This window comes from Arachis hypogaea, chromosome 15, assembly GCF_003086295.3.
Source record: "Arachis hypogaea cultivar Tifrunner chromosome 15, arahy.Tifrunner.gnm2.J5K5, whole genome shotgun sequence".
Lineage (NCBI taxonomy): Eukaryota > Viridiplantae > Streptophyta > Magnoliopsida > Fabales > Fabaceae > Arachis > Arachis hypogaea.
The window spans coordinates 156,306,118-156,331,839 of NC_092050.1; the positions used below are offsets into that span (position 1 = coordinate 156,306,118).

Below are 25,722 nucleotides of genomic sequence, written 5' to 3' on the forward strand. Positions count from 1 at the left end.
TTGCTGTCATGAAGCAACGGAAACAGTCACTCATTGTTTGATCGATTGCTCTAGAATTAAAGACGTGTGGTCTCAAAGTTATCTTCGTGATTGTCTTCCCCCTCAGAGTTCTAACGACTTTTGGATATAGTGGACTGCATCAACAGAGATACTTAACCCGTTGAAGAATGCTGACCGTAATCCTCAATTGCTTGCCATCATTTGCTGGAACTGCTGGAAAGCTCGCAACCAGTTGATTTTTGAAGGTTCTACTTCTATGCCGTCTGCCATTCTAGCAAGCTCTATCAAGTTGCTCCGTGAAATCCAAAGAACTCCCAGTTTAGGTCGTCATCTCCATGAGACAAGCTCTTAGTTGCATTCAATTTGATTTATCATTATTTCTTCTTTAAGATTTTTCTTCGTTTTTCGACCACGCACCGTTGGATGAATACCTTCAGTGTAGTGTCTTTGGAAAATCCCCACCTTTTATTATGCTGTTCTGCTTTTGGACATCTTTGTATTTCATTTTTTAATAATTAATGAAATATAACCTATTATCTTTGGAAAAAAAAAGGATAATTTGGAGAAAGATTAGACTTGAGTTCATTAGATGTCCCAACAAGATAGCCCTTTCCACCAAAAGTTTCAATCAAAGCATGGTAGCCTGCTTTTTGAACAAAGAAAGTTGGAGTAGGATCATCTTTGTGAGGTCTATTCATCTCTTTGGGAGTTCTTCAATCACTTCCATATAAGAGTTGAAAACAATCACTGTACATGTAATTGGACTGAATTGAAAGAAAAGACATATAAGACAACAATCCAAAATTTTCTCTGCACATTCCTGAATTAACACTATACCTCATGATATGTTATGCTATTTTATAACAAACTTTTAATAAATTTTTTTTTTTACATATCTTATAGTCCTTCAAATTTATAATTGATGAAAAAAATTTACAGAAACATCTTGGAAGTACAATGATAAACTCACAAGTAAATTAACTTACATTTTTTTTTTTGCTTCTTATTACCCATTTTCGATTTCGTTCTTCTTTCTTTCTTGAATTATTCAACTCAATGAATTCAGTTTAAGAGAAATTGAAGAGCTTACTCCAAAGCTGTGGAGGCAACAAAGACTTCGATAATGACCGTTTATGTTATAGAGTTGCCACCAACAGCGTAGAGCAATGCCGCACAGACCAAGGACGACGGACGCTCACGCCGCCAAGGACGACGGACACTCACGCCGCTAAGGAAGACGACGACACAAATGGATGATGACACCAACGAACAGAGAAAAAATGCCACTGACTTCAGAGAACAAGTGCTAGTTAGGGTTCTACAAAATGTTAAGGGTAGTTTTGGAATTTTGAAAGTTTGGAGGTAGGTTCAGTTTGATATTTTAACCTAATTATAAGAATATTCGATTTTTTAACAGAGTATTCTGTTATTTCAAACGATTTTGTCATTGTAGAGACTAAATTAAAAAAAAAATAACGTCTAAAGATCTAATTAAAAAAAATATAAGAATCTAATTAAAAATTTGATAAAATTATAAAATCTGTAGAATAAATAAACCTTTAAAATACTCAAAATAATACTAAAATTATAACTAACATTAAAATACTCTCTCGATTCAACATAAGTGTCGGTATCAACTTCTTTTAGATTATTAAAAAATTAATGTAAGAAGTAAGAACAAATACTTAGCAAATAGTCAATGTTTAATATCAAAATAAAAAGAAAAAGTCAAAGTATGCATACTAGATACCAGACAAAGAAACTATAGAATTTAGTTTTAGAGTGATGATATGCATTCAAATTTTTTTATAAATTAAAGTTAAATTAAATAATAATTTAGAGTAATATTATTTATAATTAATTTGTGTTGATATTAGACTAATTTAATTAGATTTAATTAATAAAAATATTTAAATATGTAGTATTATTTTTAATTTTAATAGATGAAAATATAAAATATTTTAAATGACTAGTTATATTATTAATAATATTTTTATTGGTATAATATTATATAATTAAATATATATAATATTATTTTACATTGATAATATATTAAATTAAATTTTATTTTTAATTTATATTTTATATTTTACATATAAAATGATTTAGTGCTAGGTTTTTACAACATTGTTGAAAAATACTCCAACATATTTAAATAGAGATGATGGCTGCTAAATTATTTATATTATTTATGATGATATTATTATGAAAAAGTATAGGTAATTAACAACATTTTTAAATAATGTATGAACAATGTGAATTAATAGAGTTAAAAGAGTAAATTAATCTTAAATTTAATTAGTAGCATTTAATTAGGGTGTAGTGTATTCTTATTTGATTGATGATTGTTCATGTTGTTTAAGTTAGTAATTGTTTACCTAGCATTTCCCTATTATTATTATTATTTATTTTCAGAGAACTAGAGAGAGTTGACTGACAAATTAGAATTTGGTAGAGAGAGAGAGAGATACTTGTAAAACACTAGCACTCTCCATTCTCCATTCTCACTTTCCACACACAAGAATTGTAACTGCAAAATCACGATCATGAACAACGGAGACGAAGATAACAAGGGCTTAATCTGGAAGCTTCCAGAGCTCAAATCCAACGATTTCGGTAAGATTGGTCCCGCCTTCGGCCTCGGCGCCGGCTGCGGCCTCGGTTTCGGCCTTGGCCTTCTCGGAGGTACCTCTCTCTCTCTCTCTCTCTCTCTCTCTCTCTCTCTCTCTGTTAATCTATAAGGTACCGAATTCTGACATTTAGGTCTCACAAAGTTCTCTTTTTTAATTTTTCTGTCCTTCGATTTATTCTCATATTCTTAATTTCATATTCCTTGATTCTCACTATGCATGTTCATGTTATATATTCTAAGTTAGGATCCTTGTATTTGTATTCCGTGATAACCAAGTTTGTTATGATGAATATATGGAGTATTTTATAGTGGAAGAACCTTGAAGGTTGATGATTGATGAATTGAACTTAATAACTCTAATGTAATGTGCTCTCCACAGAAGAAGGGAATTGTTGGTGGTTCAAGCTTGCATCTTTGTTGATATTTTGTTGTTGTTTAGTCAAATTACTGATGAACTGAGAGAACAAACAAAGGAAGAAATAACATATGGAAGTCATAGTTTTTGTTTGTTTTTTAGGGATCCTATCAACACCTGAAATGGGACCTTGCACTTATATCTCAGTTGCTCAACTTGATTATTTTGTGGTGGCTACTCATTTGAATGAAGATGATAGCTAAGATGTAAACATGTTAAGCAGTTTAGCGAATCATGTCAAATTATTTAATGGTTCTTAGCTATCATCTTCGCGTGAAGATTTCTTTATGTGAGTAAGTCACTTTATTTTATAGTCCCATTTGCTTTTTGTTCATCCAATTTTGATCCTCTTGGGCTAAAGACGGTGCAACTCATCCCCCAACCAGAGTTTTTTTTGCGAGATTTCCCGAGAGTTTTGCAGGGTTTAAACAAATTTTGGAGTTGTTTTGGGGAATTAGGGGTTGTAATAATTAAATTTAGGATTTAAATCATATCTTTTTACAAACATGGCAATGAATTTCATGACTTATATTTAGTCAGATGAGAATTTGAGATTCTTACTCTGCTTTAGATTTTTCCTTCTAATATTTTGTTAACTTTTCCAACTCAAGGTTTTTTCATATATGTGCACTGGTTTGAAATATATCTTAAATCTAAAATAGCTTTGGAATGAGATGTGTTTTCATACTTTATAGATTCTTGTTTCTACCGTGCCATTTGATTTCTCTTTCATGCCTTTTGGCTTTTGGCACATGACCTTTCTAGTAACACTGCCGGTAATGATATCATCCTTTAATTTATAGTAGCAGAGAGATGTAGTCAATGTTTCTAAATTAGAACGCATTTTCTACACTGTTCGGAGATCATAAAATCTTATGCATTGTACTCTAATGATTCCAGGTGTGGGTTTCGGCCCTGGAATTCCAGGATTCCAAGTAGGTTTTGGATTCGGTGCTGGATGTGGGGTTGGTATAGGATTCGGCTATGGTGTAGGGAAGGGCATTGCCCAAGATGAGAAGAAGAGGTATTCTAATGTTGGAAATCCGTTCCGTGGTTCTGGAAATATTATTTCTGAGTAAGTACATTGCTTAATTATGCTTAGTTACCTTTATCTTTTTATTTGTTCAAAATTCATCTTTGTATGAACGTAATATGTGACATTTTTTGTGTGCTATTGTTAACAGGGATGAGATTACTGCCCTTGTGGATGACCTTGTGATTAATACTAAGAAGCTTATCAGGGCAACAACCAAAGAAATTGACAAGTGGAGAAGATGATGGAAGAGTCTTATGAATTCTTTTATGTATATTTGTATAAACCAAGATCTGTCTTATTCACTAAAATCATGGCAAACTCAATCAGCATGTTATAGACTTGTTGCCGTACACGACATGCTGAAATTTCGTATTAATATCCATTTAGATTATTATTTAAACTTGGTTAAAAATTGAGTTCCACCATTGTCTGAATTCTTGAATTTTCTTAAGTAACCAGTGAGCTTTATAAAGTAACCTCAATGTTTGCAAATAAAAAGAGAAATGCTTGTTTGACCCCTTTTTTTGGGGTATTCAACATGTAATTATGTGGATTTCATTTTAAGGGGTCCACCAATTTGAATTGATGAAATAATTTACTTCACAATAATGTGAAATTCTGTACATGAAATTGTGGCCCAAAACAACTTAAAACTGCAAAAATAAAAACTAAAATTATGTGGTAGCTATTTCTTCTGATGAGTCTGTAGAAAAATACAAAATCAGATTCCTGAAATGAATCCATGTTGCATAGAAGGTGAAGGGCATGTATGGTAGAAAAGCAAGTATGGGGTTGGATAAAACATGTTATCCAAAGTGAAGCAATCCACAAGCTTAGAATCCACCCACATCAGCACCATCATCCAGCACAAATCACATATCACCCAATCAAAACCCTGCATTGGATTACCATTTTCCAATATGGACCAATCAAATCACATGATCATGAATCTGACTTGGCAAGTCCACATCCACCAGAACCATGCATATAGTATCTCCTCATTCCACACCCTTACTACTTCCATTCTTCAAAACTTGTACACAAACACAACCTTCCTTCCTTCACCTGAGTCTGTTAGAAGCTTCCACAAACATGGCTTCAATTGGGGTGTCTGAGATGCTTGGAAACCCCATCAAGTTGAGTGGTGCAGCAAGGTCAGCACCATCAGCTTCTAGCCCTGCCACCTTCAAGACTGTGGCTCTCTTTGGTAAGAAGAAGGCAGCACCACCTCCTCCTTCAAAGAAAGCTGCTGCTGCTGTCACTCCTGCCAATGATGAACTCGCCAAGTGGTATGGTAAGTGGTTGCTCCTATCTTCATATCCTTTCTTTCTTTTGCTCTTTACCATATCTAATCTAGTTACTAGAAAAACTTCTACATGAACTACTTTTTATTAAATTACAAGTATTCTTTTACCGGAAATTCGGTATAGAATATGCTAATAAACTGAGAGAACCAAGGTAGCTAAGAAGTCCATAGAGTATAAACATGGTTGTGTTCTTTTGACAATGTAATTTGTTGAAATATGGTAACAGCGAAAGGAAGAGAAGGAACTAACAAAGTTTGACTTAGCAGTAAGAGGAGGGTAACTTCGCTATAGCCTATAATCTCCTAATTAGTCCTAATTAAGTTCTTGTAATGAACTAACAAAGTTTTTTTTTTTTATATACTCTAGTTGTACAATTCAAGGTAGGAAACTAGTTTCTGATCATTGCTTCCATTTGGTGACAGGTCCTGACAGAAGGATCTTCTTGCCAGAGGGTCTCTTGGACCGATCCGAGATCCCACCATACTTGACTGGAGAAGTGCCCGGAGAGTATGTGGATTCTTCTCTAGCTAGTCCCCTTTGAATCACAAACATTGTGAAACTTTGACTTGTTTTGCTTAATTTTTCTTTGATATTTGTTGATGCAGCTATGGTTATGATCCTTTTGGTCTCAGCAAGAAGCCAGAGGACTTTGCCAAGTATGTCCTAACACTTTGTTTCAAACTTGATATATATTTATGTGTGAGCTATGCTTTAAGGTAATTTTAATTGATTGGTAATGTTGAGGGTCGATTCGTGGTTCGATGCAGATATCAGGCATACGAGTTGATTCACGCAAGATGGGCAATGCTTGGTGCTGCTGGATTCATCATTCCTGAGGCCTTCAACAAATTCGGAGCTAACTGCGGTCCTGAGGCTGTTTGGTTCAAGGTTTGTAAGCTTTATAAGACCTTTCACTTTGTTTAAGTTCATTGATATATCATATATCAGCTTCATGACTCTCAATTCAACAAATGAAATTCTACAGAACTAATTACATGTACTAAGCAATGATTTACCTTTTGATCTGCTATGAGAAAAGTGAATTCAGTCTACTAGAATAGTCGAATTATAGCTACACTGTTTTTTTAACAAAGTGCAAAGTTATTTGTTGTAAACAGGCTCTTCTAGTGACTTGAGAGTTGAGATCACTATAAACTTTGATATAAACATAAAGCCAATTCAATTTTTTATATGTAATTAATGCAGACCGGAGCTCTTCTTCTCGATGGTGGAACGCTGAACTACTTTGGGAAGCCGATCCCCATCAACCTCATTGTTGCTGTCGTCGCTGAGATTGTACTTTTGGGTGGTGCAGAGTACTACAGAATTATCAATGGCCTGGTATGTGAAAGTTCTCAATTTGAATAATTGATTTTCAACCTTTATTAATACAATTATGTCAAAAACCTTTCTTACATTTGTAAGTAGCAGAGTAATGAATCCTCTTATTTATGTCTCAATACCAAGTTCTTATTTGGTAAACAGAAATATAGAATTTGCAACTAAACAATGACTGGTTTAGATACTAATTTGTGAGGTATGTATTGATGGTAGGATTTGGAAGACAAGCTTCATCCAGGTGGTCCATTCGACCCGTTGGGACTCGCAAAGGATCCGGACCAAGCTGCATTGTTGAAGGTGAAGGAGATCAAGAATGGAAGGCTTGCCATGTTTGCCATGCTTGGTTTCTACTTCCAAGCTTATGTCACCGGAGAAGGCCCCGTCGAGAACCTTGCAAAGCATCTCAGTGACCCCTTTGGCAACAACTTGCTCACTGTCATTGCTGGTTCTGCTGAGAGAGTTCCAACTCTTTGAATCAACCAATTCCATGTTCTTATCATCAAATGTTAATTAAGAAAACATGTACAATATGAAGGCATCATTATGAAGGCATTTTGCTTTTCTTCCTTTGGAAGCAAACTCACTTTTGATTTATAGAGCCTTATTGGTAGTGTGCCCTCTTAATTCTTCAACTTCTCTTCCATGCCTCATCAAAAGTTTATTATAGGAAATGGTTTTTCTAATTTGGAAATTTATTAAAGATATAATCATTCATATTGCCTTTTCCTATCAGTTTAAGCTTTTGGGATGAATGGTTTCTTGACATGGTATAAAAACTCTATGTCCGAAAATTCTAGAGTTCGATCCTTAGTATGAGTTGGTTTAATCTGCAATGTAATACAAAGTTCCTGAAACATATCCCTCAAGTTAACTAAAATTGTGAGTTGATGCATGAAAGTTGAAACTATATAAATTCTAAGTATAACAGAGTTATATGAAACTATTTTAAAATTTGGATTAATTAATTATGTTAGTAAAAATAATTAGGCTAATAATGAAAAGAAAACTCCAAAATGTAAAATAATAAATAATGTTTTACTTTTAAACATTCAAATATAAGATTAGGGGGTATGATTAGTGTGTTAATGATAAATTTTCTCATGAGCTGGCTTTTTTCCTTTTTTAGACTTGTGTTATTGTAAGATTATATTTGTCATGTGTCGGAGAAAAACAAATAGATATTATAATTCTTGGGTATAAAAAATGTATAATATCACAAGATGACAAGATAGATATTTTTAAGAAAATGAAACAATAATAATAATAACAATAATAATAATAATAACAAAAATAATTTAGGTATTATAACAATTAGGAATAAATGAAAGTTATTTAACCATGAAAATTTGAAATAGAACAAAATTTAGGAGTTCGTATTAAGTTAATTAAAATTTCATAAGTTAATTTCAGACACTGTAAATTTTATAGATCATTTTGAGTATTTATTTACTAAAATATTATATTGCAATACTTGCACTTTTTAAAAAATATTTAATAAATATTTTAAACGAATTTATTATTTATACTCACTTCTCACTTGTTTTCATTTGTGACATTTAAGAATTATATAAAAGTTAAGAATAAATTGATGTGAATATTATTTAGAAGATACATTAAATATATACCAAGAAAAATATAAATATTTCTTTAACTGTTTTCATTTTTTTTTATATAAAGTTAAGTGTTTCCACATCTACTTGGGTTTGTATAATTGGGTTTATTCATATTTTTGGGTCCATATTACTCAGTACCTTTAAGAAGCTTCAACCTTCCATCAAAAATCAATAGAGAAACTTCAGCCTTGGCCTGAAAATAATCAAGTATTGTGGGTCATGAAGAAGGCCTGATGGTGACGAATAATAGGAACGCAACTCGGCAAATATAGATGAGGGTTTAACTATCTTTTTCGGATTCAATACTCATTGGATTGGAAGATGGAAATGGAACTTGCTTGTTTCGAAGAGTTATCCACTTTGTACCTCTACAATATTAGAAGGATTAGTTATTGGATTTTTAGCCTGATAAATACTTTGATATAAACAAAAAAAAAATTATGTCGTATCAAAGACAAAATCTTGACCTCTGACACAAAAAAAACAGAATAGTTGAGCCTAAACAAGCATAGTCGCAGCCGAGGCCTTGGTTCAATGGCAGCATCACCTGCCTCGTTGGGAGCTGCACCTGGGTTCGAATCCTCAGTGAGGAATATAGAACCCATATTAGTAGTGTACCTATGTAGTGTGTGTGAGTGTGTTGTGTGAGTGTATAATACATGGGTGTAATACCTAAAATTGGGAGTTGTCCAATCTACTTGACCAAAAAAAAAAAAAAAAAACAAGCATAGTCGGACTTGCATGGTTTATCTTAAGCGCATTGTTACATTGTTTAAAGGTAGAGAAAATTAAAATAACTCAATTATCCAAAACGAAAAGTATGAGGAGTCAATTGAATATTTATACAATGTGTATAATCGGATAGTTATTTTAGATAGTATGGGAGATGTTCATTTTGTAACTCAATAGCCCATTATACAAATTGTCCATTGTCTCCCTAGCGGGATTCTATCCAAAAATGTCATATAAGACATTAGACAATTTAGTCATTAGAATCTATTAACAAACCGTGATAACTGATGTGGCTCAGTATTAATACGGTTATTTTTTTCTAACTACCCATTATTAATACTATTGTTTCTTTCATTCACTTACTTTCATCCATTGACGATTTTTTATTAGGATTTATATAAAAATTTAAAATTTTATTTGTTGTATGGGAGTACATACAAATTTTGTTTGATAAAAATTTGAAATATAATTTAAATAACCTTATCTCATAAAGAACTCAATGGAGATGGAATGATTGGTTGGATGATTTTCATTAACGAATAAGAGTCAATCCCTGTTTGATTGAAAGAAAGGTAACTATATTAATAGTGGGCAGTTTAACGGTGCACTTATTGTAACACCCTACCACACCGAGCTTTACGTTTAAACCGTAAAATAGAGGTGGTGTGGTATTACGACCTATAAAATAAAATATATACATATAATAGCAGAAAGAATATAATAAATTAGGAGCCTTGAAAAATCAGGTGAAACAAAAATCGCAAAAATAAAAGCGCAACGCTCAGGAAACGAGATTACTTGCGTGGGAAAAAATCTAAAGATTATAGATATAAAAAAATTGAAAGTGGGAATAAAGGGACAAAAGTACAGAATAACAAACTCCTAACTTAGCCTGCGAAGCTAAGGCTGGCCGGAGAATATTTACATACATATATACACAACCCAAAATCTGGAATACATACACAAAATCCTAGTTCTCCATAATCCCCTAGAAGGGACAAAATAAACAAGTATATAAAAGGAGAATCTATATATACATATATCAAAGATCAAAAGAAACCTCAAAAGAAACAACTTCGCTGCAAAAGCTCTAGACGCCTAGCGATGTGCCTCTCGATCTGCATCTGAAAAACAACAACACAATATGGAATGAGAACAGGAGGTTCTCAGTATGATAAAGGTGACACGCATATAAGATATAAGGTCTTGGAAATGCCAGAGGCAATCCTAGAACGCCGACACTCAAGCTATAAAGCTTAAAAATACTAACAGCAACCATAGAAAGGGGTGATCTTCTAAGCGTTATTCAACCTAACTTAAACTTAATTTAAACACTAAATTGTTTCACCTTTTTTCTGTTCTTCCATCTCCAATAATTCGCATAGACAAACAAACAGACAAGGCAAGCACAGGTAGAAAACAAGTAGTTCAAGTAACAATTACAACAGTTAGCAGAATATAATCAATTAGGCATTCCCAATTAATGCATAGAAAACAAAGCACGCATATACATATGATGAATGTCTATCCTACTGGCCGTGAGCTTACGTGTCGGTTACTTTGCTAGAACCCGACACATCTAGTAGCTAACCCAGATATTGGTCTCTAGGTTGTGCATCTCCAGGAGGATCATAAACGAAGGATAGTACCTTTCCACCTTCTCCTGGAGGTTTCACGAAGGAGAGTGCATTTCCAAATCGAAGGAGTATGTCTTTCCACTTTGCAACCAGAGAAGAATGCGGGGGAAACAATACGAAGGAGAGTGCCTTTCCACCTTCTCCACATCCACATCACGACAAAAGAGGGAACTTCCGTCCTCAACTTGCCATCCGAACACATTTTCAAGTTAACACGCAGGCGGGATCGCACCCAAACCTTGCTATCTCGACCATTTTCTGCCACACACACATCTCGACCATTCTGGCCACACACAGTCATCCCAAATCTCATCATTTTCAACCTTTACTTCATCTCCAAATTTTCTTAATTTTCTAACTTCATCCTATTACTAGGCTTACTAACCAAGTTTAGAACTTAACAATATGAAAATAGAATATTAGGAGGTCCAATTGGTTTTGAAAACACAAAATAGTGATTTGCTGAAAACAGGGGTATGCGTACGCATGCATATGTATACGTATGCAATTACCTCTTTTTGGCCAAGATGCGTACGCATGCACCTGTCCGCGTACGCATGTACGCTGGACAAAATTGAATGCATGCGTATGGTTCCTATATGCGTATGCGAAACACCATTTTTTTAGGTGCTATGCGTCCCATGCACATGTATGCGTACGCATAGGTGTCAAACAGAATGTAATTAATGCGTATAAGGGTATATGCGTACGCATGCAAGGCTTTTTAGCAAAAAATTTGGCTAAGTCTGAAATCTGCAGAATTTTAATTTAAAACCTCAAACTTCTGATACGCATAACTTTTTCGTTTTAAATGATTTTTCTTTCGTTCTTCAAACGGCATAAACTTCACGGACCCAATTTTTGTATAAAATAAGTTTGAAACCATTTGGAGATCCGAAAGCTAAGTTATGACTCGCCAAAGTTTGGCCAAAAAGCTAATTTTTCACAAAACCTCAAAACCTCAATTTTTATTAAATCCCAAACTCAATTCAACTTACCATATCTATATCCATCAACACAACAACATACCATACCATACCAAACTAACACTAAAATCTCCACACATCAATCATACTTTAATGTTACGCACATTCGCACTTAAATGTCTCACCTTAACCAACAATGTTATTAACATGCTTATATACATGTTCAATATCACCAACTTGTCAACCACTCATTAGTACACCATATAGCATTATATTTCCATTATAACTATAGTTACCAACATATATTCAACTCATATCAACAATCATTATCACAAGCACTAAACATTCAACATGCTTAATCATTCCAACCTAACCTAAGGTTTTCTAACCTAAGTTTTCATAGAACATTATATATTAAATACGAGAAACTTAAACCATATATTGGCCGATTTTCACGTATTTTTGAGACACCGCCAAGGCACCCAAAAAGGCCCAAAGTCACCCAACGAAAGCACTCAACCTCTATTAAGCTCCAAAGCTTACAATTCAAGCTCCAATTACATGTACACAAGCCTAATACGTATATACAACACATATACACCCAAATTCAATACCCAAAATATAAATTCAAGAAATTAACTAGGGTTGAGAATCCTTACTGCACTCACAGACCAAACAGACCAAACCCAATGAGTTTCGCAAGCTAGATTGAACCTAAAGTACCAAAACCCAACAAAATCTCAACACCACCTCAATGAATTTCAAAAATAGAAAGGGATAGAGCAACTGGGGTGATAAAGTAGCTCACCTATAAAATTATTCCAGTAAAATCGTAGAGCTCGACGCAGTGGTCGCGTGACCGTAAACGGTACAGCGATCGGAACTCGGAACAGAAAGTTACGGTAGATTGATTGTGGTGTTAGGGTTATGTTCTTTCCCCCTCACCTTGAGCATGTTTTCAGCGTTCTAGCTGAAGGAAAGAAGAGAGTTGGCTCTTCTAAGGGGGGGTAATTGGGCTGGTGGGTTGGGCTTTGGGCCTATATTGGACCCGGTTCGATTGATTCGGCCTGTTTGGTTTAATTTTAGATCAATTTTTTTGAAATTAGTGGCAAAATTCTTCTTTTAATTAGCTCTTTCCTAATTTTCTCTAAAATTAACATTTTTAATTTTTTTATTAAAATTAATCTATTGGTTAATTATTTGTTAATTTTCGGAGTTTACACTTATGTACTTTCAAAGTAAACGAATGGACAGTCCATCTTCTCTATTATTTAAAATGGACTGTTTATCTTTTTCATTATTTGAAACATTTCATTTTTAAGAGTTTGGTTCAATTTAAATCATTAATATTTTTTATTATTTTCAAAAATTATATTTAATTATTTATAAATACATATATCTCGTTTACAGTGTAAACAAGATATATAAAAATTGAAAAATTACACATATCTCGTTTACACTATAAAAGAGATACGTACAAAATTATCTCGTTTACACTATAAACAAGATGAGAGAGGAGTATTTATTTCGATAAATATTTTTTAAATTATTTATTCAGTAATTATCATGTTAGATTTATATCAAAATTAATTATTAATGTAAAATACACATTAAAATATAAAATATCTATGTATTTATGTATAAATATATAGTAACTAATTTTAATAACTAAATTTAATATACACATAATATTTTTGGTATGTGAATATCCCAAAAAGAAATGAAGGTGAATGAAATAGTCACATTTTAAGCCCACATCGCTTCGGCCGACCAGTATCGGCCTCATCCATGGCGTTACGGATTCTTGTTGATCTCGATCGCCCTTCTCTGTCCCATCTCATGTTAGGATCAAGGACGATAGTAGGACTGGCGTACGGTGGCCACAGACCCTCTGGAATAGGGGGCAAAAACCCCATCCGGTATACGCTGAACATCTTACTCGTGGTATAAACCTCGTGGACGTAGGTGGCCCAGTCTAACCGGAACTGAGCACAGCATGCAATCGCATGGAGAGCTTGAAAGTACCCGCAATCACAAGTGCGATCTTTTAGGGAAACCCGATACGTCCCAAGCGAGAAGTTACTGGTAGGAGTCATCTCAGCCACGGTATACTCAGACTGATATCTGTCGAACAGAGTATCCATGAAGCACCTCGCATCTTTCAGGTTGCGCTCTATCGCCTTGACCAGCGCATGGCAAAACCGTTGGCCTGATCCCAATTGTGCCTCTGCTGTCTGTCCTCGAACGATAAAAAGCTCTGCTAACCGGCAGATTGCGTGTCCCTTTCAGTACAGAGTTAACACACTCGGATATATTCGTCGTCATGTGGCCGAACCGTCTGCCTCCATCTTGGTGTTGGGTCCACTTATCGTACTCCAGTCGGTTGGCCCAATCACACATGGCCGGATTCTCAATCCTCATAATATCAAACCAGTAGTCAAACTCGGCCTCAGTCTTGACATACACCGCATTCACGAGCATCTGCCTTGCATCTTGACCCTCGAAACTGAGAGCAAAATTAGCTGCAACGTGTCGAATGCAATACGCTCGATATGCATGAGGCGGTTTCCAACCACTGTCTGGTGCCTCTAGTGCAGCCTTAATGCTATTGTGTCTGTCAGAAATCACCATAATGCCTTCCTGTGGGGTCACATATTGACGCAAGTGGGATAAGAAAAAAGCCCACGACTCAGCATTCTCCCCCTCAACAAGTGCAAATGCAACAGGCAATATATTCGAGTTCCCATCTTGTGTAATAGCCAGAAGCAAAGTCATGCCATACTTCCCATACAGATGCGTTCTGTCAATGTTGATTAGTGGCTTGTAATGTTTAAAAGCCTCAACGCATGGAAGGAACGTCCAGAAAAGTCGATGAAAGTACTCTGTAGACTCATCAACCTCACCACCTACACGGACTGGAGAAGTCTTCAACAAAGCCACGGTTCCGTCCATCGTTGCTTGCATCCCAAGGATCAACCAGGGCAACTCCGCATATGACTCTTTCCAATCCCCGTAAATCTGGGCGACTGCCTTTTGCTTTGCCTTCCACACCTTCCTGTAACTAGGCCTGAATCCGTAGGTTAACTCAGTAGCTTCTTGCAACACCTTTATGGTAACCGCTGCATCCGCCCTAACCAACGGATAGATCCTCGCACAAATTACATGGTAATCAAGCTGTCGGTGGTCGCTCAAAATCGATGTGGCCAGACAAGTGTGGGCTCCATTGTACCTTCTAACCTCCCAGTTACCCTTGCGCTGCCGAAGTGCCACGCGGATCATCCAGGTGCAACCATTTCCATACTCCTTGCATCTCCCAACATACTTCAGATGATCAGATTCAATAACCCGATACTGAACTCCATGACGAATGCTATAATCCTTAACACTCATCACGTCTTCCTCCTTAGTCTGGAAAGATTGACCAATCTGAAATTCCCCAGAAGCATTGCCCTCGTGTAATCCTTGGTATCCGAAGGTATGTGCATCATCTGGTTGTTGACTCATTGCTTCCAGGTTCAACGTCGAGAAATGTGGCGATTGTTGGTGGGACCCAGAACTGGATGGCCCCTGAGGTGCAGGTGGGGGCACTGGAGTCTCCTTCTCACTATCCCCTGATATGTGATCGGGCTCATCGTCCGAATCATAGTCCCGCATCGCGTCCTCAACATGATCCGGTTCACCACCACCAACAAGACCAGTAATCAAACCAGGTGACCTATCTGCCGGTGCTAGAACAGGTGGAGGTGCAGGTAAAAGACAACCAGGTGCAACAACAGGCATCGAAGTAGAAGCACCCCCACCGTCCTCAACTGAGGATTTGGCGCTGAAGCCTCGAAACTTTCCACACGGTCTTCCAACTTGGCAAACAACTCGTGTATTCTCACCTCCGGAAAACTCCGCAGATAATGAAACAAGACCCCATGTCTTCATCTGACCCTATGATAAAGGTTTCATATTGCACACCACTTGACACAACCGCCATCGAAGTAGAAGCACCCCCACCGTCCTCAACTGAGGATTTGGTGCTGAAGCCTCGAAACTTTCCACACGGTCTTCCAACTTGGCAAACAACTCGTGTATTCTCACCTCCGGAAAACTCCGCAGATAATGAAACAAGACCCCATGTCTTCATCTGACCCTATGACAAAGGTTTCATATTGCACACCACTTGACACAACCGCCATCGAAATCTTGTAGAATACCTTCTTCACCAACTTGGCCCCACACAATCCTGCCTTCTGCAATATGTTCCTCTTCAGATCCGACAAAGTATCATTCGAACGGATAAAAATGCTCAGCGGTTCTTTATTCGTGAACTTAACACCATGCCTATTACTTTTTTTTTTTATATTTTACCAGAGCAGTGAACTAGAACCAACAAGCTCTCCTCACTATCCATTTATGAAAGTGTGAAAATGACTCTCCTCAAATGACCTACTCACTATCTTACTCGGTATTTATAGGCAAAGTTGACAAAGTATAAACCGTGACACCCCTGTAACGGTTTATGCACGTCTGCAGAACACACATAAACCGCGACACCCCTGTAGCGAATTACGTGCATTTTGTAAACCGCGATATCCCTGTCGCGATTTACATCGTTTATGAAAAAAATACATTTCGATATCCACTTTGCAAAATGTGTATTCTGGTAATATTGATGGTCAGTTTATTTAAAACAGTAAATTGTCCCATTTTTAATGTTAAATTTAGAATAAATACCAAATTGGTGACTCCTAAGTCTTAAGTCCTAACAAAATAAATGACAATGTTTTTTTATAAAATATTAAATTTTTATTTAATTTTTATTTGTTATTTTTTTTAAGTTAGTTATACTTAATTTTTTTTAACAAAATTATTTAAAAATTTGATTATTTTAACTTATTTTAAATTTTAAAATTAATTTAGTAATTAATATTAGAAAAAATAAACATAACAAATTTTGTTTTTCTTTTTTAAAATAATAACAAATAAAATAAGAATTTAATATAAAGCATATGTCAATTCGGCTAAACCTTACATTGAATGTGATAAATCTAGCACTATTCTTCTTCCCCCACATTAATTGGATACTTTGGGCCACCGTTATCATTTACAGCTTTATGCTCGGAATCTTGGTTGTTTCTTTTTTTCCCTTTTGTATATGTGATTTTTAATCCTTTCTTTTTCATACTCTTCTTTGGGAGTATTACATGCATGAATGGCTGTGTAAACTTTCTGCATATTCTTTATCAAAATGAGATGTTGACCCAAGCAAATGAGAATATGTTCAAGCAATTCACTTTGCTTAATTAAATGTAGGTTAATTCATAATTTTATTATTAAATGTAGTGTGGCCCTTATTTAAAGTGAAATTACATCCAATTAATAATAACTATATTTCAATAGTGGTATAACTACTCTAAATCGATTTGAAATTAAATATCATACAAACTGAATACATCTATTAATAATATAATAAACAAATATTATTATTCTATAAAAAATAATATTGATGTGCTTTGTGATCGCACTGACAAAACTGTATTTTATTAAAAAAAAAAACTCTTAAAGAAATTTATAAAGTGGTAAAATAATATATTTTAATCACCTTTAAATTTATAACTACTATTATTTATGAATTTATTATCTTAATTAAAAAATAATTAAATTATTATTTTATTCTTTTACTAATATGATCTTCTTACTTGCCAAGAAGCAATAGCTCAAATGGCATAGTCTCCCCATACTCAATTAAGAGGTTGCGGGTTCGAATCTCCGATCCATATCTTCGGTAAAAAAAACAAATGATCTTCTTACTTTAGAAGAATTTGATTTGTATTTTATATATATCCAATCAAAATTTTTTCATAGTAAAAAAAAAAGTAAATAAGAGAAGTTAGAAAAAATAAAATTATTTTAATGGTTAAGAAACTATATGTTTAAATTATTTCATATAATCGTTTGTCTAAAAGAACCACCACTTAATTCTTCTTTTGAACCATGCAAATTAAAAACCCTTCATACAGAAAGGAAAACTTCCAAGAAGCTGTCTCCAATAATGAAGACAAATTCTAGGTAATACAATTTGTCATGCTTCATGAAAAGAGTAGAACGTACCCACGAGAAATTTGAATTTGAATCATATAAGTCTAAGATTTTCCTTTGAATATAATGGTAAATCACATGCAAAGATATACAAATGAAAATTGCATGTTGTCATCACCATATGGTACTATTACTATTATTATTACAATATTGGAGTATGGTACAATCAAATAGTAATTCATTGACTTGTTCATATTCCTTTCCTTCTATGTAGGTAAGTTGCTCCAATCCTACCCAACAGAAATCAGAAAATGATGCCTAATAATTTTATGCCACATCATCACCTCCAATTCAGATCTATGTTTATTATGACTAATCTCCATCATCATGTACCCACCTAAATTCGTTCGAAATAAATAAAAAAATAATTATATTATATATATACTAAAAATTAACTATTAGTATTAAATATATATATTAAAAATAAATTAAATAATATATATTTATAACACATATATATTGATTGATTTAATAATTAATTTTTATTATATATATAAAATTTTTATAATAATAATAATATAATATTAATTCATTTTTTCTTTCACTACCAAACCATATATATGTTATTAATGAAAAATTTAGAATGGTCTTTTCGCTCCTACTAAAATAATAGCTGTTTTTTTAAAGAGAAAATAATAAAAATATTCTTGACTTTTTATTTTGAAGACAAATAAATTTTTCACTAATTAAAAATATAAAAACGTCTTCAGATATTAAATTTTTTAAAGAATCTATTTATCTTCTATATATATTTTGGACGGAAAAATTTAAATATCTCATTTTTAAAAATGAATAATGTTTTTATATTTTTAATTAGTAAAAAATTTATGTATCTTAAAAGAATTATACTACGTATACACTAAAATTAGTCACCAAAGTCAGTCACCAGTATAAAATACATATTGAAATATAAATACATTATGAAAATAAATTAAACCACACATGTATTTATATATAAATATATTGATAACTGATTTTAGTAGTTGATTTTAGTATATAAATAATATTTTTCATCTTAAAATTATAAAATTATGGATCTATTTATCTTTTTCTCTTTTCTAAATTATATGAAGAGAAAAGAGAAGAGTTAGAACCCTAGCTAACTTTTTCCTTCTCTTAAAAAGACATAATAATGGCTTAACACCTCTACTTTCTTGCCATGGAAAGTGAGTGATAAAAGTGAAGCGTAGCATTTTGTTGGCATAAAGAGATGCCTCATGTCTCTGCAGAGCATCTAAAGAAGTGCCCAAGAGGAGCTTAGAGAATAATAAAATATTCTAAAACCCTAAAATGCAAATAATTGAAAATGGAAATCATGAGCTTAATTTGTAGAAATATATTTAAAGAAATACGTATGCAAGAAATATAAATTAGAAAAGGCCATTTATTTACATATAGAACAACAATACACACATGTGAAAAAATATATATCGCTTCTCATAAATGTCTGAGCATATATGTAATAAATCCACAAGCACATGAAAAAGAAATAGCACAGCCACATTACAGTATGAAATTATTATATATTAAAGTATTCAAATAATATATCAAATCATTTATTATAATAAGTTGATTTAAGAGATTATTCAATTTAAATACTATATTGTTTTTTGTATGAATTTTTATATTATTTGTCAATGTTTATTTGGTCGGCCAGCCAAATGATTCTATAGTTATTTTTTCTTAAACAAAATCTTTTAAACCGAATTTTGTAAATAAATAGAAACAATATTGTGAGTATTTTATATCTATCCTAAAGAATTTTTAGACAAAATATAAGCATACATGCATATTTTCTCAAATTAGACTTCTTAAATTTGCTAAAATTTTTATCTATAGATAATTTCAATGTAAAATACAAAAATATTTAATTATTTTGGTATTTTATACTGTTATAATAGTAAGACGTTGTAAAAAAAAATTATAAAAAGACAAAATATTATTAACATTTTATAAAAGCCCACAACAACGTATAACACATAGTTTAAGTCAGCTTCAAATAATTCACTACTTATAATTCAATATATAGAAAAAAAAAAAAGTTTCTTCAAAATGTATGCCTTTTTCTCTTTATTTTCATTCTTGCCTTTGGCAAATTAAACAAACACCACCCCCTCTGCTGTGTCTCCTATTATTACTAATTAATGGTGTGGTGTGGATAGGGCATGTATATAGGACCCCAAAGCTATAACAAGGTCCAATGCCTTAAAAGCATCACTTTGCAATATTATATGTCAAAACTCAAAACTCAAAACCTTCTTTTGGGGTAGGGTAGACTGGTAGATTACTATTGTATTAAGTGTTTAACATTCTTGGACAGTTGGACTCAATTAATTGGCGCTTTTTTGTTGGTAAGAAAGTAAAAAATAGTAATATATTTTAATATTATAATTTTTTATATTTTTTAAAATTATGAAAGATATATAATTGGAGGTCTCATTTCTGTATCTCAATTTTTTTATTTTTTTTTTAGCACAAATTGGACGGACTAATTTCTATACCTCTTACATATCAGATGATCTGATTTCTATACTTTCAATAAATTAAATGATTTAATTTTTACTTCTTTAATTAAACGATTTTATATTTAAGAATAACACCCTAACAATTCACGTTTCAAAAAAAATACTTACCATTCTAATATCAAAAACAAAAAGTGCAATTAATTATCTATGGCCAAATATTGCATTATATCATATTATGTACAAGTGTAATAAGGAAGTAGTATTTTTTTTTATTTGTACATCAAATTGATGCCTTATTGTTAAATATTTTTTATTAAATAAACAGTACTGTATTTTTATTAATTAAACAAATATTAAGTCTCTATTTTGTTATATTTTATACGAATAAATAAGATTTAAAAGAGTAATATGCTAATTAGGTTAATTATATTTTTTTTAGAAAAATTTAAATGAATTTCTTGCAAAAAATTAAAAATCATATAACCTCCTATTACTTTATTTATTATTTCTAATAACAATTTTTTTTAAATATTAGATCATATTTTATCTGAAATGAATTAATATTTGGATTCATGAATAGAAGGTAAAATAACTCCCTTAAAAAGTAAATGAATTCACATTTTATGTAATTTAAATAATATGTGTCGGTTTAGTATATAAAACAAAACAAATATATACACATAAGATATTCTTTGAGTTAACCTAAGTCATGGAACCATTATACATGACAATGGTGTTCAACTAACTAGACATTCACATTCACATTGTGCTCCAATCTCCAAAAAAATAAACCAATCTAATTATCTAAATTATCTTGGTTGGGGGAATCTATTCTCCTCCTGAACAAAGACAAAGTAGAAAATGGCAGGACCATTTGGTATTACCCATGCAATCTATTACTAATTTATTGTTAATGACATGGAACTACTTTATTATCTGCCTTCTTATTAGTTATTTTTTATTAGTGAAATCTTCCAATATTCTTCTAAGTCTTAACCAAATGTTAGAAACATTATGGTCCTTTTCTTTTCTCTTTTGTCTTACCAACTGGATTATTGTGATTCCTTCACAATATTAGAAATATATAAAGTTCTTATTAATAATTATTAATTAACCCTTGTCCGATGAAAAGAATAAACGGTTATGGCAATGTTTTTAATATTATTATTATAGTATTAATTTTTTTAATTGTTACTTGTTTAGTAATAATTTTATGTATATGCTATGGTGGTCCAATATTCTGTGGGAATTTTATTTTTTTATCTGCTATCCGTCAAATTTATTATTTCAACGGATTGAAAATAACTTTATGCAAATTAAAAAACCAAATATTTCACGTTTTTGTCCTATTTTATTTGGTTTTGCATGTATCATCTTATTCAAATTTTTAAAAAAATTACTATACCGTTTCTGTTCAACTATTTTGAGATCGTGCATGTGATTTGCCAAAGAAAAAAGAATTAAATAAGAGTTTATAGATATAATATAAGTTAATTTATATATAGTGTACTAACTTTTGGAAGGTGTGGATGGAAACAGCAAAAATGATTTAAATCAAAGAATCTTCCAAATAATCCAATATTTTGGAGCACATGATGGTGCTGACTAACCCGAAATTATAAGTTAATTAAGAAATAAGCACGACTAATTATGGTTTATAGTGGTATTACCATATTTTGTAATAAAACAAATGAATGGAAGACCCTATTGTTTAGGGCCCAAAAAATAAAAAATAAAAAAACCTTTTTGCATAAACATGCTTTTTCAGGTTATCATGACCATTATTAAAGTGTTACCACTTAAACTAATTTGGCTTAATCGAATAGTCAGTTCATTTATCTGAATAAATAATTATTGGGTTTAAATTTCACTTTGTGTATGCAACAACTCATTAATAACAGCAAACTTTTAAATAAAACTCAGATCTACGGCGAATTAGTCTTTAATCTATCGAATTAGAGGATACCGTGAACAACCGAAAATTTTTTTTTACAACTTACAAGTCATAAATTTTCTTTTATATGTCCCTTAGATAAACATTTTGGTGTGTTTTTTAAAAGTATATATTTAATATAATATATGTATTTTAATATGAATATTTAATTCTAAATTTAAAAATTATGGAGACCTAAATAAAACCTAATCAAACCTTAGGAATATCATTCAATCAAAGTTCATGATATAATAACAATCCTGTTATTTTAAAGATTATATTTATATTTAAGATGTTATATAATCTTGGTAAGGTGTAAGGCATAGTTGTGCTTACGGTGGAGCTGGGAGCAGAGGATAGAAACCCAGTTTGAATTTGAAAAGTGCGACTAAATGCGACGGAATCTGTGCCCACATGCATGGAGCTCTATCACGCTCTCTTCTCGGCGCGTGTCCTCCATTCTCTTAACGGCCCACGTGGCAGACGTAGCTTGCTAGTCAGAAATGGGACCCACATAACACGACATATTTATTTCCTACATTTATTTCCTCGTTTATTATTAAAATTCGATTAAGTAATATTTTAGTTAGCCATAAATTAAGTTACCGAGACTAAAAATAAAAAATATATATAATTTTAAGGTAATTTTTAGATCAATTGGTCCCTTATGACATTATCATTTTTACTTTGTTTCTTGTAAGAGACACCAAATTATAATGAGATAGGAATGTTGCTCAAATTATAATACCGTGGTTCAGGTAATAACATTTTACCCAACAAATAATGACAACTCTGTCTAATTATAACACTGGCATAATTATTTGCCATTATATTAGATAGTGATTGTACTATTGCCTGATAATAAATATCAGTAGGGGTTATTCACATCCTACATTCTATCTACCGCTTTTTATTTTCGTTATTGGAGCTCGAGTGGAATTTGACAGCATTATGGGATAGGGAGGGTATTCACCAGGGTGTGGTGTTAGGGATCTCGCTACTCGAACCCTCCGAATTCCAGCATTTTTATATCTCGGTTTATGAAAAAGATTGGCATCTCTAGTCAAAACGGACGGTCCGACTTCAATCTTCATCAACTCACACTCTCAACATGCAATTCGGACCGTTCGAGTTCATCTTTCAACTCAAGCATATCGGAAGGTTCGATTTATATGCACCAAAAATTTTTTTCTCTACCATCTCAAATCGGACCATGCGTTTTCGAGGAGAGAAATTCACTAACGAAGAATTCGGACGGTCCGAGTTCTTCTCCCAAAAGCTGCCAAAAATCTGCCACACATACATGTCTAGTCCTCCTTGATTCCATATCGATGAAAAGCGCACATATAGGATCCATTTTCATAAAATTGAGCCACATTCTACCCTTCAACTAAAATAATATCTAAAGCTCATAATATTTATTTTGCATTACTGGAAAGGAAAACAAATGATTTGAGACACAAATAAGATTAAAAAAAGTTAATAATAACATTAATATTTATCCTACATATTTAAAACCAATATATATATGTCACCAAAATAGCAATCACAAATTGGCTCTTTTTTTTTATATTATAAACAATTTGGTAATATACATTGATATTTTAGGATTATTATATTTTATCCTATTATAGTTCTTACTCAATTTTTTGAAAGGCATAAAATATAGATGATGTTTTGTGGGTGAATAATAATTTTTATGTAAATAAAAATAAAACGGCATCAATATTTTGTATTAAAAGAAATTTTTTAAAAACCACTGACGTTTTATGACGCCTATCAAAAACTCCCACAACAATATTAAATATGATTTTTTAGCTATTTTCATGGGTTACATCAATTAGACTCCAATATTTAAAAAAAAATTCACAAATTCACAATAACATAGATACTCCTCCTTTAATATCTTGCAAAATTTTGAGTTTATATATATTTATATATATATATAAGGAGTAAATCTCAATTTAAGAATTTTTTTATTTATATAAATATTAAAAATATTTTAATTTTTTAAATACACACAATAAAATACTATATATATATATGCTAACATCTATGTCTAAGGAGTAAATCTCAATTTAAGAATTTTTTTATTTATATAAATATTAAAAATATTTTAATTTTTTAAATACACACAATAAAAAAGTATTGTCAAAGTACGTACAGTCAATTTATGGAAAATATTTATAAAATAGATTTTGCCTACCAATTTATACGTAGTGTCTGTAAAATGTATCCAAACGTGTTAGAGCCATTTTTTAATATATCATCTACGAAATGGGAGAGTCTCATTTCTATTTTGTTGTTTGCGAAATAGAGGATGCCATTTCTGTTTCATCACCTGCAAAATAGGTGAAGCAATAGAGCATAGTAAGCAGAGAGCAAGAGTACGAAAAAGGAGTAGAATAAAAAATAAATAAAAAAAAAATAGAATAAATGAGATTATTAATTTTTTTTTTATGACAAACATGCATCACATGAATCTTAATTTGAAGAAAAATAAGATACATCTTAAAGAAGAAATGAAGAATAAGCAGCACTAGAGGAGGAAGAAGAAACTAGGGTAACACATAATATAATGAGTTGTTATATGTTAAATTAAATTGGGCCTAATCCAATATTTTTTAACACTATAATAAGAATAATAATAAATATTTAATAAAATTTAATTTTTAATTTATAATTAAAAGTTTTAATTTTGATTTATTATTTAAATATAATAATTTAAAATATTTTTTATTAGTGTTTTTTAATTTTGTAAATTTTAACTCTTTAAATAATAGCACAATTAAATAAAGTATTTAGTTAGTTGCGTAAAAATTATTCAAAATTTAAAATTGTTATATTTTAATTATGGTTAATTTAAATATTTAGTTAGAATTGAAAATGTTAAATTTATAGTGAAATTTATATTGTAAAAACTTAAATACTAAAAAAAAAGTAAAGATGCAATCATATAACAATTTAAAATTTACAAACAAAATATTTTATTTAATCTGTATTTATTAATTAAAGAATTTGATTTAAGAAATTAGAAAATACTAATAATAAAAATATATTAATAAATTTATAAATTAGTATTTGAATAATAAGTAAGATTGAACTTTTAAATTATAAAAATTAAATTTCATTAAATATTTATTATTATTATTTTTATTATAGTGTTAAAATAAAATATTGGATCAGACCCAATCTAATTTAACATATGACAACTCATTATATTATGTGTTGTCCTAGTTTCTTTTTCTTTCTCCTTCTGCCTCCTTTAGCGTCGTCTATTCTTTATTTTTTAATTTCTTCAAGATGTATCTTCTTCTTCAAATTAATATTCATGTTATACATGTTTGTCATAAAAAAATTAATTTCATTTATTTTATTCTTTTTTTTATTTTATTTTTTAATTCTACCTCTTTCTCATACTCTTGCTCTCTGTTTATTATACTCTCTTGCTTCATTCATTTTACAGGTGATAAAATAGAAATAGTATCTTTTATTTCGCAGATAATAAAATAGAAATAGGACCCTCTTATTTCGTGAATGACGTATCAGAAATGGTTCTCTCACGCCTGAATTCATTTCGCGAATGCTATGTACAAAA

The 25,722-nt window shown here is 31.7% G+C and overlaps 2 protein-coding genes across 2 annotated transcripts; both read left to right on the forward strand.

The window, feature by feature from the left end:
- Positions 1–2,360: 2,360 nt before the first annotated feature.
- On the forward strand, positions 2,361–4,495 carry LOC112751654 (uncharacterized). Its single transcript, XM_025800868.2, has 3 exons — positions 2,361–2,685; positions 3,948–4,122; positions 4,232–4,495. Exons 1-3 carry the CDS (start codon positions 2,547–2,549, stop codon positions 4,323–4,325), a joined length of 408 nt encoding a protein of 135 aa, XP_025656653.1. The 5' UTR covers positions 2,361–2,546; the 3' UTR covers positions 4,326–4,495.
- A 246-nt stretch (positions 4,496–4,741) lies between these two features.
- Positions 4,742–7,363, forward strand: LOC112751653 (chlorophyll a-b binding protein CP26, chloroplastic). Its single transcript, XM_025800867.3, has 6 exons — positions 4,742–5,377; positions 5,813–5,897; positions 5,996–6,046; positions 6,158–6,278; positions 6,597–6,731; positions 6,945–7,363. The coding sequence occupies exons 1-6, from the start codon at positions 5,065–5,067 to the stop codon at positions 7,203–7,205; spliced, it is 966 nt and encodes a 321-aa protein (XP_025656652.2). The 5' UTR covers positions 4,742–5,064; the 3' UTR covers positions 7,206–7,363.
- Positions 7,364–25,722: the final 18,359 nt, after the last annotated feature.

What these genes read in the sequence shown, in the direction of transcription:
- LOC112751654 (XM_025800868.2), top strand. Translation starts at nt 2,547, where the DNA reads ATGAACAACGGAGACGAAGATAACAAGGGCTTAATCTGGAAGCTTCCA. An exon ending in CGGCCTTGGCCTTCTCGGAG is followed by an intron (nt 2,686 to 3,947) that starts GTACCTCTCTCT and finishes TAATGATTCCAG; the next exon opens with GTGTGGGTTTCGGCCCTGGA. An exon ending in TCTGGAAATATTATTTCTGA is followed by an intron (nt 4,123 to 4,231) that starts GTAAGTACATTG and finishes TATTGTTAACAG; the next exon opens with GGATGAGATTACTGCCCTTG.
- LOC112751653 (XM_025800867.3), top strand. Translation starts at nt 5,065, where the DNA reads ATGCATATAGTATCTCCTCATTCCACACCCTTACTACTTCCATTCTTC. An exon ending in TGAACTCGCCAAGTGGTATG is followed by an intron (nt 5,378 to 5,812) that starts GTAAGTGGTTGC and finishes ATTTGGTGACAG; the next exon opens with GTCCTGACAGAAGGATCTTC. An exon ending in ACTGGAGAAGTGCCCGGAGA is followed by an intron (nt 5,898 to 5,995) that starts GTATGTGGATTC and finishes TTGTTGATGCAG; the next exon opens with CTATGGTTATGATCCTTTTG.